Here is an 18,980-nt window from a genome sequence, read left to right on the forward strand (position 1 = left end):
AAGAAGATATGTGTATGACTTTTTACTTCTGCTTAAGTAATTCAATTTTTAAAACCTTTCTATCGTAAGTATATGCTTTTAGATGCGCTCTATCTGCACATGCCTTTTTAATGCTTACTTCTATTATTTGATGCTGTCCTCTTCCCGTTAAATGTCAGTGAGTGCTGCTGACTAACGTGTGTAGGAAGAATCAGTCACAGCCAAGTTAGCGGTCAAGCAGGCGGTTAAAGGCGGCGTATTTGCTGCCACCTAGCGGTCATGTGTGGCATCGTGTTTCCTTGAGGAGGAGGCAACAACCAAAAAAATACCCACATACCATTCCATCGCACCTGTTAAACCAAACCAACGGCTTCTGCAAAACCGTCAATGGACTTCAGTGTGATTTTTTTCCTTCTCCAACCAAACCTTCAGGCTACAAGACCGGAGAGAGGACCTTTGGAGGCTACTGAGAGAAATTAAAAGCAGCAACAGGTAGAGTGTTTTTCAGATACATGTCTAGAGCAGCAACAGCGATTATATTTACAGAGGAGTCTGTGTCCATGTTTACTGCTGAGGAGCCTCTCGTGTGGTTTTCCTAGTTGGACCCGTCCATGCGCTGACGGTCGCGGAGGATCCCTGGATGGTGGCTCAAGCTTTTCTGTAACCTGGGAAGTCGCTGCGTTGCTCATCATGTACGCCCACAGGAGGCAGGTGGGTGATCATTTCTCCTTCATCTCCCTGTATGACAGCTGGATAAGGCTACCTTTAACATTTTAAGGGGACAGTAGAGCTCAAACATTTGTTTCTCCCCTGGTCTGCCAACACCCTCACATAAGAGATCCAAAATATTTTACACATTTGGTAGCAATAAAGATGGATGTGTTTATGTAAGATTAAATGGCTTTTTAATGGTTGGCCTCACCTTTCCCCCTTGTGTGTGGGAGAGTATCACTGCATTTGATTGACAGGCTTTTCACCCAGGTTAGATTTACTTTGTGCTAAAGGGTGAGTCAGGTTCAGCTGTTGTTTTTCTTAGCATTCCTTAACACACCCCCGCATTATAGTTAGACGAGATTCTTTTGCAGGTAGAAAGGGGGATTTTTTAAAAAAAAGAAAGATTAGTCAACAGTTCCATTTGATGCATGGGAATTATTTAAGTCATAAAAATGTAAATGTCTGTCATGTTTTGCGCCCTATTTTACTCTTAAACATTTTTTTTTGTGTTATTGATTGTTTGTTATGTGATAAAGCCCAGCATTGAACTGCTAGAGTTAATGGGAGTGGTGAGAGAAAATGGCAGAGCATCAAAATATAATCCTCCTTCGGTAAGACTTTTTTATATCCAATTTGTCATTGTACAAATATTAGGGTGCCTCTTTACTCTGCACGATTACTTGTTTGAGAACTGCTTGCATTGCTTTATTAATATTGTTGTTTGTTTGCGTCATAGCTCACCTCACTGTCTTGCGACTTTGTCCTGGTGGGCAAAAAAGTCCACAGCCTCAAACAAAGGGAATATATACATGAGCTGGAGAAAAAGAATTTCAAAGTGAAGGTGGGTCCTAAACAACAAAACAAAACTTTTTTTTCTTTTTTTTTTTCAAACGCATTGTTTTAATCAAGTAATTCTTTCTTCTTTTAGGAAATTGAAGATGATAACCTAATTTTCTATGGCGTACAAGCACCTGATGAAATATTTCACAAGTACAGACATCTGCTTAATAATGACCCTAACTGGTACTCAAGTATGTATGTGGTGCCTCCCAGAATAAGGTAAACCTACCCACTGGGCATGGACACATCTATTAGATATCTCAATCATGGCTGTTTAAATGTTTCCAGCTATAGACATGCATCATTTATCTTCATAGAGGCCAATTGCACATCCGTGTCTAGATCTTAGGCAGACGACTTTCCCACAAATATTTTGTTGCAGTCCCATCATGCCTTGCACGTTGTAAACAAGCCCTTTGGGTAGTTTCTTCCTACCAGGCACAAGATTTCTGTTACATAACTAAAAAACATTTATGGCAGATGTTTTCTGGACATCTGAGACAACTCTGTTTTGTTACTCTATGAAAGATCTACAAGTAGTATGGTGCATACAAAGGTCTTCTACACATATACCTGTTGCCATCTAATCTTTGGATATTTTTAGATGTCTATTAAACAACTTTTTTGAACATTTACTTGATCGAATTCAAATTCTGCAGTTTTACATCCATCTAATCATCTTCAAAACCTGCTGAAGCCCTTTTGGGGTCACGGGGTTGCTACTGTTGGGGAAAGGTGGAGTACACCCTGAATAGGTGGCCAGCCTTTTGCATCCTATTTCTGTTGCTATCTGTATTGTTATTTTAAAGCAGGGGTCTGCAATATTTGACGATGAAAGAGCCACATGGGTTAGTTTCTTACTGACCAAATCCCAGTGAGAGCCACAAAGTCCCACTTCTGTTTTTAGACAAGCACATTTCATTTATGTTTCCTTGGTCATTAAGCCCTTCATTTGTAAAATGTTGCTTTAGAATATTTAAATAATTAAGTATAAAGTGTTATATTTGTTTTTATATGCAACAATTTTAACTTATTTTAACAGCAGCACATACAAGTTCCTTTTGAAATAAAATACATCCAAATAACTGTCAAAAAAGATCCTCCTCCTGCTGCAGCAGATTTAATTGAAATAAAACTGCTAGAAAAGCAAAGTCAAAGGTGTTTCTATCATTGTGACATTGATGTGCTGTCATCCTTTTTCTTCTTTTACTATCAAATATGAACAGGATAAAACTTTTTTTTTAATCTATACATGTAAATACAATTCTATACTTTGCCTCTGAACAGCAGTTGTTGTGCAGCAAAAGATAAGAAAATGTGCTTTAAGGTTATTCTAATAATAAACCGCTCAGACAATAGATGAAAACTTTTACTATAGCTTTGTTCAGTTATATGTTGAAAATTTTAACATAACTAAGAAGACCTAATAAACTTAAACAAATGAACCAAAACTACAAACCTATGTTTTATTCCAATAGTTATCATTTTTCTTCAAAGCCAAAGAGCCACAATGGAGGGTTGCAGACTCCTGTTTTAGGGGGTTGAGTTTTCATTTGTTGAAAAATTAAGATGTGCTGTTTGGGTTTTGGCTGCACGGTGGCACAATGGTGTGGGCTCTTGCCTCACAGAATGCATGGGTTTTCCCACCGTCCAAAAACATGCATCATCAAGTGGTTACTCTAAAATTTTCCCTAGGTGTGAATGTGAGTGTGCATGGGCATGTGACTTGAGGACTGGCGACCTAGCCATTTTCTCCCTGCAAAAGGGAAAAACTGGTTTACAACATGAAAATGAAATGAATGAATGTTTGGATTCTAGTAAAATAACATGATGTTCACACATGAAATTGCACTTATATGTTAGATTGTCATTCTGATTCAAGTTTCTGAGCCCATTAAACCTCAGGTAGATATTAGTTGAAATGTTTGATACTTCTTGGAAGGTAGATTTTACTACACGGTGGCGTAGTGGTGAGCCTTGGTTGCCTTACAGTGAGAAGACACCAGTTCAAATCCCAGCTGGGAAACGTACATGTGCAAGTTTTCTCCAGCTTCCTCCCAACTCTGTTTCATATGGATTAATTGGTGTCTTTAATTTGCCCACGTGTGAGTGTATGGCCTTGTTGGGTGTACTCCACCTTTGTCCAGTAGTAACTGAGATGGCACCAACAACTCTGTGACCTCAAAAGGGATTCAGAATATTCTGAAGGTGTATAGATCGATGTAAAATTGCAGTATTTATTATACATCTAGGGTGAGTGTTTAAAAATACACAAAGATTAGATGGGTAAAGGTGGATGTGTAGGAGGCCTCTTAATGCAGATATCTTTCAAAACACTATTGGTAGAGTTGTAATAAAGTAGCATAGCAAGACTTGTCTAAGATGTCCAGTGGACATCCACAATAGATGTTTATGAGTTATCTAATAGACATATTGTGCCCAGTGGGCAGAGCTTTTACATTTTCCTAACACTCAATCTCTGCTGTTTTCTCAAAGTTCTACAAGAGAAAAAAGTAATGATTTTATTTACTCAAGAGTTCATTGTTGATTGATGATCGTTCAATTAAAAAGAACAAAGCTCTTTAGGAATCCACTGAATTTGTGACATTTATTATCCCATCAGCTATGAGTTCAACTTTATAAGTGAAGCCTGTCTGTGTTTCAGGTTAATGATAGTCCACTTCGTCTTGAATCACACCGAAAGCAGATCAGGAGGTGTGATAGAACTATTTCAAATCCAAATCCCTCGGTTTAAACTGTGTTCTAAATGTCCTGTCATCTGTTCTCTTCACAGAAAGTCTCCGGTGTCTTTTAAATAATAAAGTTTTTGAAGCAAAGTTCTGCTTACACGAGGTAGAACTCATTCTCTTTGCAGGATGATCATTCTTGAAAACTAAAATATGCATGCTCTCCAAAACAGGTTTGGCTGGCCGAGACTGGAGCCTGATAAAAATTGGCGACAGAAAAACATTTTATAAACTTTGTAAAAATGTCTGTATTGATTTAGCTAGTAGGATTCCTTAAAAAGAGATTTTTCACACATTTTTTGACAATCAAATTTTGTTAAGGAAATATTTTACACAAAAATTAAGAACAAATAAGCGTCTATTCTTAACACTTCTAAAACAACACAGTGGTATTGCAAACAATAAACTGTTCCCAAACAAAATATTTGTTTTAGTAGCGGCAATAATAGTCATATGAACAGTGAGTCATTCAGTACATGCAGTAGCTGGGCATGGGTGACAGCATGCAGTGATACATATACTACCACACAAGCATTAACATCCTTGTCCTTCTGCTCTATGAACACATACAGAACCAATTAAATGTATATTCAAATATTATTGTGATATCAGGCCATACTAATTTTGCACGCTCTCAGTTGTGTGAAATCAGATGAGGTAATTTATTTTAAAAAGACTGACACCAGCTTAAAAGAAAAGTCAATGCTTGTCGTGTGCCTCTGCTTTCAGAAAAAGAGACAAAGACAGCTGCAGAAGTCCTGGGCACGATGGACTGCCTGTCTCAAAGGACAACCCATTACTGATATCAGGTATAGAATGCAGTACAACAGTCCGTTCAGTTTTCATATTTTTACAGTATCAGGTAACTTTTTTTTTGGGGGGGAGAGGGAATGTATTGATACTAAATACTGCTATGCAAACAGAGTCTCAGGCACAAGAGTTTAATTTCCTTCTGTTATCTGCAGCTTTGTCTGGACTTCATTGTAAACTTTTTCTTGAAAGGTATACCAGCAAAAAGCATTTTCACAGATTGACTGGGTAATAGAACTGGACTGAGCGAGTGTGACATCACCCATAGAAAATACCTTTCTTCCAGCTCCAGTGAAATTGAACTAAGCAGTTACCATTTTTTCGCAACACAGATATCTCCATGTTGGAGCCAGAAGCAAGTAAACAGGGATTACTGTCAATCAAATATTTCAAACATTTGAGGTGGGGGCCAGCAGGGACCATGTGCTTTTACTGAGGCTTCTGATTGGTCAGTTTATAACTTAAATAATTGCCAATAAAGAAAAAACAAAACGGAAAAAACATTTGGATTAGCAAGAGCATTCAAAAAAAGGTACCTGAGCAAAAATTGTTATTCTGACAAATAAATTGACTGAGTAATGTTTATTTCTCAATAGAAGACTATGGGATGTTGGCCAGTGGGTACTTCCTATTTGGACCACCAGGGGTGAGGGATCACTCAGTTCAGTTCACGTGTACAGTCAACGCTCTCACATTAGGATGGTCTTGGGGACACACTTCAAGTAGGCTTTGGCCAGACAAACAATCAACTTGAGAAGTAAAAAAACACACAAAGACGAAAAACCAGCTAATCACTAATCTTTTAAATTAAATATATTTATAGGTCCCCCTCAGGCTCTTCTTCCATATTTATAGCTAAGATCTTTGTATTTTTAAAGCACAGTGCTTGATCTGAAGCAACTATTGAGGAAGTTCTAGTATTTAAGTGCCTCCAATCTATGCCTGCCATTTACTGAAGCAGTAGTTGGTGAATTGATGTTAAAAATATTGTTTAAAGTCAATTACTAGTGTACAGAATTTGCTTGTATTGTTTTTTTTTTTTTTGTACTCTATTCGCCTCATTACATTTGTGTTTGACCCATTAATTTGCCTGATCTCCACTGGACCGTATACATTTTTTTTTACATTTAATTGGTGCTACCAGGTGTGAATGTGAGTGTGCATTGGTGTGTCATTGTGGCCCTGCGACAGACTGTCCAGGATGTCCCCTGCCTTTGCCAACATGTGGCTGGGATTGGCTCCAGCAAAGTGGCTGGGATTGGCTCCAGCAAAGTGGCTGGGATTGGCTCCGGTAGCCCCATGACCCTGAAAGGGACAAAACGGTTAAGAAGATGAATGAATGAATGGTACTACAAGAGGTCTGTTACTGTTTCTATGGCCAACATTTGAGCTGATCTATGTTTTTGTGCATCTGTAGGAAAATAAGACACAAAAAAGGAGGTGATCTGAGGTCATTCAATCAGCAATAGTGCAAACAAGGAGAGGTGAACCTTGAGGCTAAAGAAAACCAGAAAAGTTGCTTCATAGAAACGTGAATGCCAGAAACCCTTCTGTGTAACATTCATTTTTCCTATTTTTTTAAAAAAGTAAATCATTACAATAAACCTCAACCTAAAATGGGCTTAAAACAAAATACTGAACATATTTTAGTGCAAAAAACTGAAAAACTTGTCAAAACAATCATCACAAAAAATGGTCACATCTAATATTGACAAAACTTTTTTTAAACATTCTATTCCAACTTTTTTTATTGAGTTTTTAAAACACATTAACAAACAGAGCATATTTTCAAAAGGTAAGCGCATTCGAACGACAATACAGCTCTGTGTTTCCCCATATTCCTCCCAACCCAAACACAGAACATTCCCATATCCAGGTCATGCGTATTCACACTCTTTCACACACGCACACATATAATAATAATAGAGATCCAGTCTCTACTTAGGTGAACATATACAAGCACGCACACACACACACACACACACACACACACGCACAATTAAATAAATTAAATAAAAAAAATAAAGCAGAAAAAAAGGGGGGGTTATTTGTATGATTATTGAATTTAAATGCTTACATCTAAAGGGAGAACAAAACAAAAATTTGATAAGATAATGATGATAAGATAAGATGAATAGACACTGAGAAAAAAAAGGAGCAATAATAAAAATTGTAGGGGGGCGGGGGGTCAGTCAGTTTCTGCCTCTGGGAGTAATGTTAGTGTTTCTGTCTGTGATAAAAATGGATGCCATGTCTCTTTAAACTTTGAGATCCTTTGAGTGAGAACCTCAGCTTTTCAAGTTTCAGGTTAAATAGCACCTCCTTTACCCAATAGTCATGTGAGGGGGGATCAGAGAGTTTCCGTCTAAGCAGAATCAATCGTCTGGCCAACAAGGTAGTGAGTGCCAGAGCACGTGTGCAAGGTCCAGAGAGATTCATATCAACCGCAAAACCAAACCAAAGATAGTGGACACTGGATTAGGCAGTAGCGTCGTTCCATATGCCTGGCTGAGCATGTTAAAAACATGTGTCCAGAAACTTCTTAATTTGGAACAGGCCCAAAACATATGGGTATGGTTTGCTGGCGAGTGTCCACAACGGTTGCACTTATTAGAGACGGACGTATAAATTCTGGATAGTTTTGCATTTGTGTAATGTGTCCTGTAAAATACTTTGCACTGGATCAAGGCATGTTGGGCACATATAGAAGACAAATGTATTAACTTTAAGACTGTGTCCCATTGTTGTTCAGACAAAGTCACCTGTAATTCCTCTTCCCAGGTGGTTTTCATGTAGGAAATTGACCTACTGACTATTGTATCAATCATTTCAGTTAGAACTGAAATACTGTACAATGCTTCTGCTGTGGGTCCACCTCCAATAAGGTATCTAGAAAAGTTTTGGGGGGGCGGTTAGGGTAATGAGGGAATCGTTCACAAAATCATTTGCCTGGAGGAAACGGAATAAATGTGAGTTAGGCAAGTTATACCTGGCTGAAAGATTAGCAAAGGTTGGGAAGATATTATTGGTATATAGCTCCTTGACTTTGTTAAGTCCTTTTTTATGCCAAATTTTAAATACCGCATCAGTGACGGAGGGGGCGAAATTACAATTCTTTAGTAGGGGAGATATTATTGAAGGACCATGTAGACCAAAATGTTTTCTGAATTTTCTCCAGATGGCAACCGTTTCCTTTACAATGATATTGTCTTTAACAAGAGATACAGTAATGTCGCTGGAAATTGTGAGCAGAGACCTGAGGGCAGTGAGTAAGGACCAGGGGCCTCATTTATAAACGTTGCGTACGCACAAAAGAAGGCGTACGCCACTCTCTACGCAATAGTTGAGATTTATAAAAAGCAAACTTGACGGGAAAATGTGCGGTCCTTCACGCAAACTCTGACCCAGGCGTACGCACAAAAACGGGTGAAATTAGAAACGGCAACACCATCAGCAGACGGAAGAAACACGTGAAAGTGAAAATGACAATACTGCCTCTGATAAATAACATGAAGACTTCACAAAGCAAGTCTTACAATTAACAGCCTACACGAAGACCCGTTTGATCGCTCAGCAGTGAAAAAAAAAAATCTAACGAAAATTACAACAGAAATTCAAATGAACACTTATTTACGGAGCCCGCCGGGTGCAAGTGGTTATAAAGGGAAAAAAATCTGATAAACTGTGCGCACAGATTACTAAAGGGTGCCCACGGATTAGTAAAGCGTGCGCACGGATTACTAATTGCAATGTTGTTGCATTAAGATACAGTGAGGATGAATGATGGCTTTAAAACTTCTGGTGAATTTCAAACAGTAAAGTAGTACAGAAATTCCACAAAGTCACTAGCATGCGTTGTTTTTGATGAAATCCCTTTGTGCATTACATTTCACATCAGTTTGTCTGATAGATGTTTGCATGTTGGGAGCCTTTGAGAAAACATTTGGGTCACAGGAGAGGATGTAAGGCTGGAAGACTTTGAATGGATTGTGGTGAAGAATCCAAAACAATCCAATCCAATATATTTTGTTTGTCATAAAATTTAAATTTGGAAAGTTACATTATTGCTTTGACTTTGTAAATGCTCTCTTTCTAATCCATCCATCACTCCATTTTCTCAACCTATTTTATCCCTTACAAGGTCACTAGGCTCCGTCTTTCTAATGTCGGAATATTTCTTTGTCAGGGACTACTTTGGAGAAAAGGTGGCCTTGTATTTCCTGTGGCTGGGCTGGTACACATATCTCCTGGTGCCTCCTGCAGTCATTGGAGTCATCGTCTTTCTGTACGGTCTCAGTTTTTTCAGCTCTTCACCCCTCCTGTAAGTATTTTCTAAAAGTTAAGCCATGCTGAAACATTCTTTGTGTAATAAATCCACTCTTGCTTTTCTTCTTAATAGAACAGAGGTTTGCAATGCAGACATAGTCATGTGTCCACTTTGTGACACGGGTTGCAAAGTGTGGAGGCTCTCAGATACATGCACTTATGCTAAGGTACAACCAAACATTAGAAAAGTAAATACTCAATCGCTCAACATTTTTGCTTTTGATATTAATGCAGATTTTGTTTCTGCCCACAGATAACCCTGCTGTTCGACAATGAAGGCACGGTGTTCTTTGCGATGGTCATGGCAATATGGAGTGAGTTTGTTTACACCTCCATTTCAAACTTTTGTAATTTTGCATATTTAAAACTCAAGTGCCTTTTATAATATTTTAATCTGGTTTAAAATTCAGTTCAACACTGTTATCTTTTTACATAAACTCAGTTGTCATTGCAGGTCACAACTCTACTCAGTTCTCAATTTGCCTCAGTTTAACTTTTGTTTTAAGGGCCAGTACATTGACTGTAAAACTAATAAACAGCTCATGCCCTCCCTGCTGGTGTTACCAAATAGGAAGTACCATTGCTTCCTGATACGTGTGCCGCCACGTTGAAACTAGTCGACAGTGATCGGTCCGAGTCGCTCTGAGTCATCGTATCTATGGCAACTACTGTCGCCACTCTGTTCAATCACTGTCGACTGGTGTCAACATGGCGGCGCCTGTATCAGGAAAAAGGGGTGAGGGCTTTTGCCTCATTTCGTGAGAGCCGGAGCTAAGGCATTTTCTATGTATGGGTGATGTCACAGCTCAATTTGTCCATTGACAGCAATGACAAGGAAATATAACCAACAGAACCTGTTCATCAAGGCATTTTATCAGCCTGGGCCATCTGGTTTTGGTGGAGTTTATGCACTAGTTTACAAAAAGTTGTAATCCCGGTTTTAAAAAAGCAATACACGCACAGCACATAATCTTGTTGATAAGAGCACTGGAAATTAAAAGGGAACTCAGTTCTTGTGGAGGTATTTTGCTGGGTCCAGTTTTAAGAGTGTAAATTTAGGCATATATACTGTATTCTAGAGGTTAAAATACATTCAAACGTTTGAATAGAAAAAATTAAAGAACTGTAAAAGTTCAGTTAAGGTTATATTTCCTGAAAATATGGAAATAAATTAAAAGGTCTCAAATGTTTTTGATTCTATTATTCATATTTTCTTTTCAAGGTATATTATTATTGTTTTACTTTATGAAACATATTGTGAAACTAAATTTAATGATGATAAGTAGAGGGTGAAGTTTAATCCCATTGGATTTACATTTAAAATGCTACATTAAATTCTAATTTTTTTATTAATTATTCAGTTGAATGTAATGAAACAACTGAAACAGTTTCTATACAAAAATAATAGTTTAAAATTAGTTTTAGTAAAATAAATGTTTGCTTTCACAGGTTAAAAGGTTAAACAAATGTGAGCATCTTTAAGCCTAATAATGTCTAGTAGATTCAAGTGAACAGCTGTGGTTCAAGTGTAGACCCTTAAAGAAAACCATGGCCAACCCCAAGGTGTTCATGGCCAAGGTGTGGCTGGAGCCTTTTCCAGATCAAGACTGCATCCAAGAGAGGGGGCTCTTTTTTTACAGGGCCATGCAGACAGAAATCATACAAATCCTGTCTACAGACAAAATCAGTTAACCCCCGAGAAAACTCAAACAAACATGTTCACGCACATTTTTTACAGTATAAGAAACAGCCTTCAGTAGAAGGTTCCATCATCTCACCCAGAATCAATCTCTTCTACCTAACAGCCACGCTTTTTTTGGAGTTCTGGAAGAGAAACCGAGCTTCGTATATGTGCGAATGGAGAGTGTCTGACTGGAACCAGGATGAGGTACGCCCCCATTACTATGACCAACTTTAGCTGAACTTGATATTCCTCAAATGAATTTTCTGCTGTGTTTTTCTCCACTTTCAAATCCAATTACAGGAGGAGCTGATTCTGGAGATTCTTAATAATCCTGAGTGTGAAAGAAAACTATTTCAGCACTCTTACTCACACAGCCTCCTGATTTTACTCTGTGTTGCTGTTATGGTGAGAAATGTCTTCTCCCTTTGCTTAAAGTGTGTAGCAAATGAGAGTAGAAAAGCAAGAACAGAAAAAAACACCAGTTTATGTTCCCACAGATGCTGGTGATCATTGGCTTGACAACTGCACTGGTGGTGTTCAGGGTAATGGTTTCAAGCATTTTGGCCCAGGAATCATGGGAGTTTATGAGCCATCACTCAAACATCGGCGCAATGATGCTCGGTGCTTTCCTCCATTACATCCTCATCACTGTCATGACAAAGGTAATCTATCTTTAAAACTGGATCTGTGTTTAGCTATATCATTTGTGAGGCTGAGCATGTGTGTTTGTTTACAGGTCAACAGAATTGTAGCCATGAAGCTCTCTGACAAAGGTACGTTTAGACTTGTGTCATCAGTTATCAGGACAATTAGAACAGATAAGTTATATAAGAACAATTTAATGGTGTATACCTAAAACATACTCCGAACAGCATATTAGCAAAGCTGATTCTGTGTCCATTTACACAAACATTAGAACTTGAGGACAGGTCCCCAAACATTGTTTCCCCACTTTAGTACTAACCCAGATATCTCTACTTTACGTGTTATTAGAAAATATTTTTTTGGTTTATTATATCAGGTGTGCGTGGGAGTGTGTTTGTGTGGGAGGGGTGCATTTTATTTGTTATACAATATTAGGGCATTGTATGTTTCGTAAATTAGATTAGATTAGATTAGATTAGATTAGATTAGATTAGATTAGATTAGATTAGATTAGATTAGATTAGATTAGATTAGATTAGATTAGATTAGATTAGATTAGATTAGATTAGATTTGGAAATGCCCGTACATGCTGTGATAAAAACAAATATTTGTGAGAAGAGAGACTCTTTGAGAAAGTACAGGCTTCAATAAATGATACTTGCATTTACAATTTTTCACAAAACTGATAGAAACTAAGGAGGACTGAATTGAACTTTCATTATTTGGTTGATTTATTAAAAACATGGAAAATTAGGATCCTGTTGTAATTTGGTAAACAAATTAACCCTTGCGACATATCATGACATAATCCGCCCTGTTACACTTATGCAAAGCCATCTATCTTATTTTGGTTTTATTGAAGATTTGGTTTAACACTTGAATTCACCACAACTATACTTTATATCTGATTGATTCAGAGAGTTTGTCAGATTGTTGGCAGTAGTTTTAAATTACCCTATTGCATGCTGCAGTTCTGATTTTATTGTCTAATTTGAGGACCCAAAATGACTTTTCTGTAATATACTGATGTTGAGTCGCCAAACACTGAAATGACTTCTTTCTTTGTCAGAGAGAACAAGGTCCTTCTCTGCAAGAGAGAATAGCTTCACTGTTAAGATGTTCACCTTCCAGTTTTTCACCTATTTCACTTCCCTTTTCTATGTTGCATTTTTACTTGGGAGGTAAGAAGTTGTTTTATCTCCTTCATGGAACTTTTCAAACCTTCTCCTTTGCCTTTGTTGACTTTAAGTTTTCTCTCCAACTCCAACTCTCACTGTGCTTTTGTTGATCCGTACAGAATAAATGGCCATCCTGGAGATTACGTTCGGCTCGCAGGGGCATGGAGGCTTGAAGAAGTGAGCAATAGATATTATTCTAAACAGATAATAAATAAGGAATTATCCATACTACATTGATATATTTATATAAATCTGATATTTAGCTGTATGCTTTACTGTTGAATGGGATTTTTTTTCTTTTCCAAACAGTTTTTTAAGTCCCTTTCCAATCATCTTTTGATCTATTTTTAAAGCGTTTCCACTGGTCTTTTAATTATGATTATGCAATTTTTCTGCAAAATCAAAATACCTGTGTCCTTTTCTACAAACATTTTCCAACCTCATTTTTTCACCGGTTACTGAGTCACATCGATTTGAATAAAGGAAAACTCAGAAACACAGTTTTAATCTAAATTTTTTATATCAGTGCTCCACCATGAAAAAGAGTGGCATTTAATTCAAAGGTTGTAAACAGTTTGCTGTTTTGTTCAGTGTCACCCTAGTGGATGCCTGACTGACCTGTTCATCCAAATGACATTTATTATGGTATTGAAGCAAATCATCGGCAATGTGTTTGAGTTTGCTGGCCCGTAAGTACTGATAATCTGACCAAGGATATGCAGGATTAACAGTGTTGGCCTCATCTTATTAAATCTTTTGGTTTCATCAGATGGTTGTGCAGGTTTTTGAAGAAGAAAAAAATCCCCAAGTTGCAGAGGAAATGCCAAGCCTGCTACTTAAAAGAGGATTCAGATATGGGAAGAAATGAAATGTGCGACTACTGCAAACATCGTGATTGGGTCAAAAACCATCAGCTCAGCGAAGTTGATTCTTTCAGCCTGTTCAATGAATTTTTGGAGATGGGTATGAGCTGACAACTTTGCAATCTCCAAATATAAATATTAAGGTGCTTTTGAGCCATTACAGTGAACAGAAAATGTATCATATCTGTCCTTAGTGATCCAGTTCAGCTTCACCACCATATTTGTGGCAGCCTTTCCCCTTGCTCCTCTGCTGGCTCTTATAAATAATATAATTGAAATTCGCTTGGATGCCATTAAGATGGTGACTCTGGAGCGCAGGATTGTTCCCAAGAAAACCAACGACATCGGTGAGGAAATGTGCTGACTTGAATTATTTGTGTTTGCATGCATATTAGATATTATGCATACTACGGTACATAAAAAAGGGTCTGGTCTGTTTTTAGCCTCTGATTATCTGATAGGGTGAAAACTAAAACAGCTCTGAAAATGTTTGATGCATTGCTGGCTTCTCCTCAGGTGTATGGATCAATATATTGGAGGTTATTGGTGTCTTAGCTGTCATTGCAAACGGACTGGTGATTGGCATTTCCTCAGACTTCATCCCTCGACTTGTGTACCACTACTATTACGGCCCATGTGCCAATGGTAACGGAACTAACACACAGTAAGGATGTTCATTAGTTGGAGATTAATGGCATTTAGCTAATTCTTGGGCAGCACATTTGTGAAGACTTTCTGCATTCTTTTTCAGTTGCATGGCTGGTTACATCAACAACAGCCTCTCCATTGCATCACTGGGCGATGGCAAGGCTAAGATTTCTCCAAGTCAGATGGTCACTTCCACGGGCCTAAATGTCACTTCATGCAGGTTTGCACCTTCAATTTTTACAGTTGAAGACACAAATCTGACTTTGGAATAAAAATTAGACAAAACTTTCAAATATACAGAATCAAAACATGTCCGTTGTGATTTGAAGTTAAAACTTCTACTATACTTCTAAATTGGATATTAAAAAAACAAAAACAAAGTACCTCTTAAAATAAAATGGCTGCTGGGGCAGAAAAAAACAAGGAAAGTAAGAAAGAAAGAAAACATTTAAAAAATGTTTTAAAGATTAAATATTTTCCAAAGATCGCTTTAAGTAAAAAGTAATTGTCAGAAGTACAGATGACAAAAATGTTGTCTTCATTAACTCATGGTTCTAATAATTGATTTCATAAAATATTATCAATAAACCTTATCATATTGGAAAGCTATATTATCTGTAATTCTGCACACAAACTTTACTTTTGAGGATTAATCTGCCAAACGTTCATTAAAGGATACAAATGAATAAATCAGAGCAATCAATTTCTAAGCCTGCTTAATCGCTTTTGAGGCCATGAGGTAGCTGGAGTCAATCCCAGCTACTGTTGGACAGCGGTGGGATACACCCTGGATGGATCGCCAGTCCATCGCAAGGCACTCTGTCACATATTTCTGTTCACTTATTAATTCAAATTGTTTTTTTGGCAGTTACATACTCCTGCCAGTAGGGGATGCTGCAGCCCCTTGTCGTCCACTTTGTATTTTCTCAAGATGTAACTCACAAAACAAATCAAATTGAACTTGATTGATTATTTATGAAGTACTTTTAAGATTACAGTAATGCAAAGTGCTTTACAGAGTTAAATACAAACCAAAATGAAATGATAAAAAAAACAGTATTCTCTCAACCCTCCTGTCATCCCACAACCAACACAATGAAACATAAAACGACATGACAACACTCACTTGGAAATAGCTTGAGTATTAACTGTTTATTGTTCTTTAAATTGTCTTTCTGAGAAACAATGAAAGCCTAAGTTTCTATTAACCCTTAACAACCCTACCAATACAAAATCATTCATTTTTTAGCTGCTTAATGCCTTACTCAACGTTTTTTAAAATTTGTTTTGTAAGTATGCTTGACCGTTTGTTTGAAAAGGCAGATAAGAGGTTTAAGCTCTGTTTCTTGGTAAGCAGGTTATTCAGGTTTACCACCACTTTTCTCTACTGCTGACTAGTTTTCATATTTATGACTAGATACAGTTATTATACATTATTGTCTGTGTAGAAAAAGTGTCCTCAAAACGTTTTGTGTATTATTTTATTCCTTAACATAAAAAGAAATCACGTTATACATTTGTGATTGATTTTTTATATAAAAAACAACCAAACAACAAAAACATTCTCCCTGAATAATTTTTCCATATTTTCTGTCAAGGTTGGAAAGAACTAAAAGCTTTCCTAGTGTGGTGATGGAGCAATTGTTTTATGGCAAATGTGTGATGCTGAACTGTCACCTCACTATTCCTCTTTAAAAGCCCTGAGTGCAGATGGCCCTCACAGTTTTCACCTTCATTCTGATATTTGAAAGAATTACTGATAACGGCCTGCTCCTCTTCACAGCTACAAAGATTACAGGGACAGTGATTACAACCGTACTCCTCAGTTCTGGCTCATTTTAGCCGTGCGCTTTGCCTTTGTCATCCTTTTTGAGGTAAGACCTTATAAAAGCAGCATGTTCCTATCTGTTTTTATAGTCTCTGGAGTATGACCTCCTAAAAAATGTCCAATTTGACATTTTTTCTTAGGTTGCAAAAATGAAGTAACCCTTTGTTTTTTTGCATTGCTCACTCTGTCCTCTCTGGTTGCAGCATGTTTTACTCATATGCAGGTTCATTGCAGCACGGTTTATACCAAGTGCTCCCATGGATGTGAAAAACTCAAAACTCTCTGATGAATTTGTCAAGTTAAAAGAGAAACTAAAGTAAGTATTTAACTCTGCATAATATATTATGCAAATTTTATTTGCATAATATATGTTTTAGTTGCATAATATACAAATAAAACTGAATAGAAGCTATTTTAATTCTGTCATTCAAAGTAAATTTACCTTGCCATATAGAACTGAATTTCGTCTGAGCCTGTTTTTAAAAATTAATTCACATTTTAAGCAAATATCCAGGTAAATACTGTTGTATAAATGTGAATCATCTCTGTTCTAATACCTATAAATTAAAAAGATGAAATATGTCCTGCAGGTCTTTTGAACAACATCCAAAAGTGGGTCACAGTTTACCCTGAAAACTCTACGCTTTTGTCAGTTGGGATTCACACCATCAGAGCTTTAACCCCATCATTAACACCACGAAGAGTTCAAATGTTGGACATTTTTTCTTTTCTAAATTTGAACTGTCATATGTGAAGACCTTGCTGAATGGATTTATATAAAGGAAATGCTGATGATAGAACTTTATTTCTTATTCAAATGTGTGTACAGACTGACTTCAATGATCGTGCCCTATGAGTTGTTTTTTTTTTTTTAACAGATAAAGCATTGTAGTTGGTTCCATCTTTGTGAGCCATAATAAAGTGTTTTATTGAAAGCATAAAGCTAATTTATACTCTTGCTACTGCAAACTGACTGCTGATTGTCTTAAATTGCTCTACACTGTAAAGGGAAAGTGCTGTGATGCCTGATGCTGTTTTGTTACTGAAAATTATTTGCAATCTTGTATTTTATATTAGTGAATAAATGAAGTCCCTGTGAATAAAAACGGTTTTAGAATGTGTCTTTATCAGAGGGTATTTGGGAGATGTGCTGCTGAGAAGTTCCATCTTCTTGGTCTTTATTACCAGTAAGGCTTTTTAATGGAAGCTCTAAATCACATAATAAAGAAGTTTGCTATAGCCTGCAGTTTAGTCCTCAATGTTAGAGTTCTAAGTTTAGTGTTTAAAATATGTCCAATATAAAACAAAGATATCTTTTGTGAACACGCATGGTCACAGCAGGATGACAGTAATTTAGTTTCATTTTGACTTAGTGGTCATATTCTGCATGTTTGTTTAAACAGAATTTTTTTGTCTATTTTTCAATACATATGATGATGATGATGATGATGATTATTATTATTATTATTATTGTTGTTGTCATTTCATCTGACGAGGAAATTGATGAGAAACAGATGCCATGAAGCTAGGGTATGGAAGCGATTATGTAGCATAAATAAAAAGCAAAGTCTAAACCAGAAATGCTTTTTCATTTTCAAAATGACAGCAAATTCACCGCAAAGCTGCAAATAAATGTGTAAATATCTGGGAATCAGTCTTTATTTTGTTCTGGACACCACTGGAAACACAAATTCATATGATGGTTTTTCAGATCGCAGCAGCATTTCCGCCTTCAGCGATCGTCGGGAGCTTCGCGCTCTGCTATGCGAAGGCAGCTGGCGGTCCAAAGAAAAAAGCTTGTCTGCGGTGCGTCAGGAGGAGGATCGCAGAAGGCGGACATGCTGCTATGTATTCCTGAGAAGCTGTGGAAACTCATCAGAAGTTCACACAGTCTGCTCCTGGTGCGTGTGTGTGCGTCAGTCAGCAGCCGGACACACGGAGAAAGCAGTGACGTCATCGCCCCGCCTCCTCTCTGCTAATGCTTATTCGAAATGAATATTGTGACAAGGTGCGCGGGGTGGATGTTAAAATGCAAATGCAATCCCCTCTTTGCATTTTGGTTTTAATTATGACACAGAATAAGCGGTTTTAGGTATAAAATGAAAAAGCATTTTGAAATATTGCTTTTTCTTTTTAATTTTGAGTCAAAAAATGCAGCTACATTTTGAAAATTAAAAAGCATTTCTGTTAATCCATTTTAATTGTCAAATTAGACATTTTTTAAATGAATTATGCTACACATTTACCAGGGACCTTTTTGAAAATGAAATTTCAAATACCATTTTCTTTATCATTTTAATTAAGTGACAGAAAAAGCTGGGTTGAAGTATAAAATGATAAAGCATTTTGAAGTATTGCTTTTTCTTTTTAATTTTGAGTCAAAAAATGCAGCTTCATTTTGAAAATTAAAAAGCATTTCTATTAATCCATTTTGAATGTCAAATTAGACATTTCTAAATGAATTATGCTACACATTTACCATGGAACGTCTTGAAAATGAAATGTCAAATACCATTTTCATTTTAATTTTAATAAGTGACAGAATAAGCTGTGTTGAGGAAGGAAATGAAAAAGCATTTTGGTGGTTTGCTTTTTCATTATATTTTTGAGTCAAAAAATGCTTTTTCATTTTGAAAATGAAAAAGCATTTCTGATTTTGACTTTGCTTTTTATTTATTCTACATAATCGCTTCCATACTAGGGGACTTTTACGCAGC

General features: G+C 36.9%; 1 protein-coding gene across 1 annotated transcript; it reads left to right on the forward strand.

Moving 5' to 3' along the window:
* Positions 1 to 282: 282 nt before the first annotated feature.
* Positions 283 to 17,369, forward strand: LOC101164886 (anoctamin-9). The gene is made up of 25 exons (XM_011476033.4): positions 283 to 471; positions 579 to 690; positions 1,230 to 1,304; positions 1,430 to 1,534; positions 1,622 to 1,752; positions 4,199 to 4,248; positions 4,328 to 4,386; positions 5,010 to 5,089; positions 9,277 to 9,411; positions 9,490 to 9,583; positions 9,670 to 9,730; positions 11,222 to 11,304; positions 11,401 to 11,505; positions 11,598 to 11,762; positions 11,837 to 11,873; positions 12,816 to 12,927; positions 13,044 to 13,101; positions 13,516 to 13,613; positions 13,694 to 13,887; positions 13,982 to 14,134; positions 14,304 to 14,451; positions 14,539 to 14,655; positions 16,219 to 16,309; positions 16,467 to 16,579; positions 16,854 to 17,369. Exons 2-25 carry the CDS (start codon positions 670 to 672, stop codon positions 16,894 to 16,896), a joined length of 2,328 nt encoding a protein of 775 aa, XP_011474335.1. The 5' UTR covers positions 283 to 471; positions 579 to 669; the 3' UTR covers positions 16,897 to 17,369.
* The last annotated feature ends 1,611 nt before the right edge of the window (positions 17,370 to 18,980 follow it).

Source organism: Oryzias latipes, chromosome 6 (genome assembly GCF_053564925.1).
Source record: "Oryzias latipes strain Hd-rR chromosome 6, Olatipes_Hd-rR_3.1".
In the NCBI taxonomy this organism is placed as follows: Eukaryota; Metazoa; Chordata; class Actinopteri; order Beloniformes; family Adrianichthyidae; genus Oryzias; species Oryzias latipes.

Coding starts and splice junctions, on each gene's coding strand:
- LOC101164886 (XM_011476033.4), top strand. CDS start 670: ATGTACGCCCACAGGAGGCAG. Junction 4,249..4,327: donor CACCGAAAGCAGATCAGGAG/GTGTGATAGAAC, acceptor TTCTCTTCACAG/AAAGTCTCCGGTGTCTTTTA. Junction 11,506..11,597: donor TACTCTGTGTTGCTGTTATG/GTGAGAAATGTC, acceptor ATGTTCCCACAG/ATGCTGGTGATCATTGGCTT.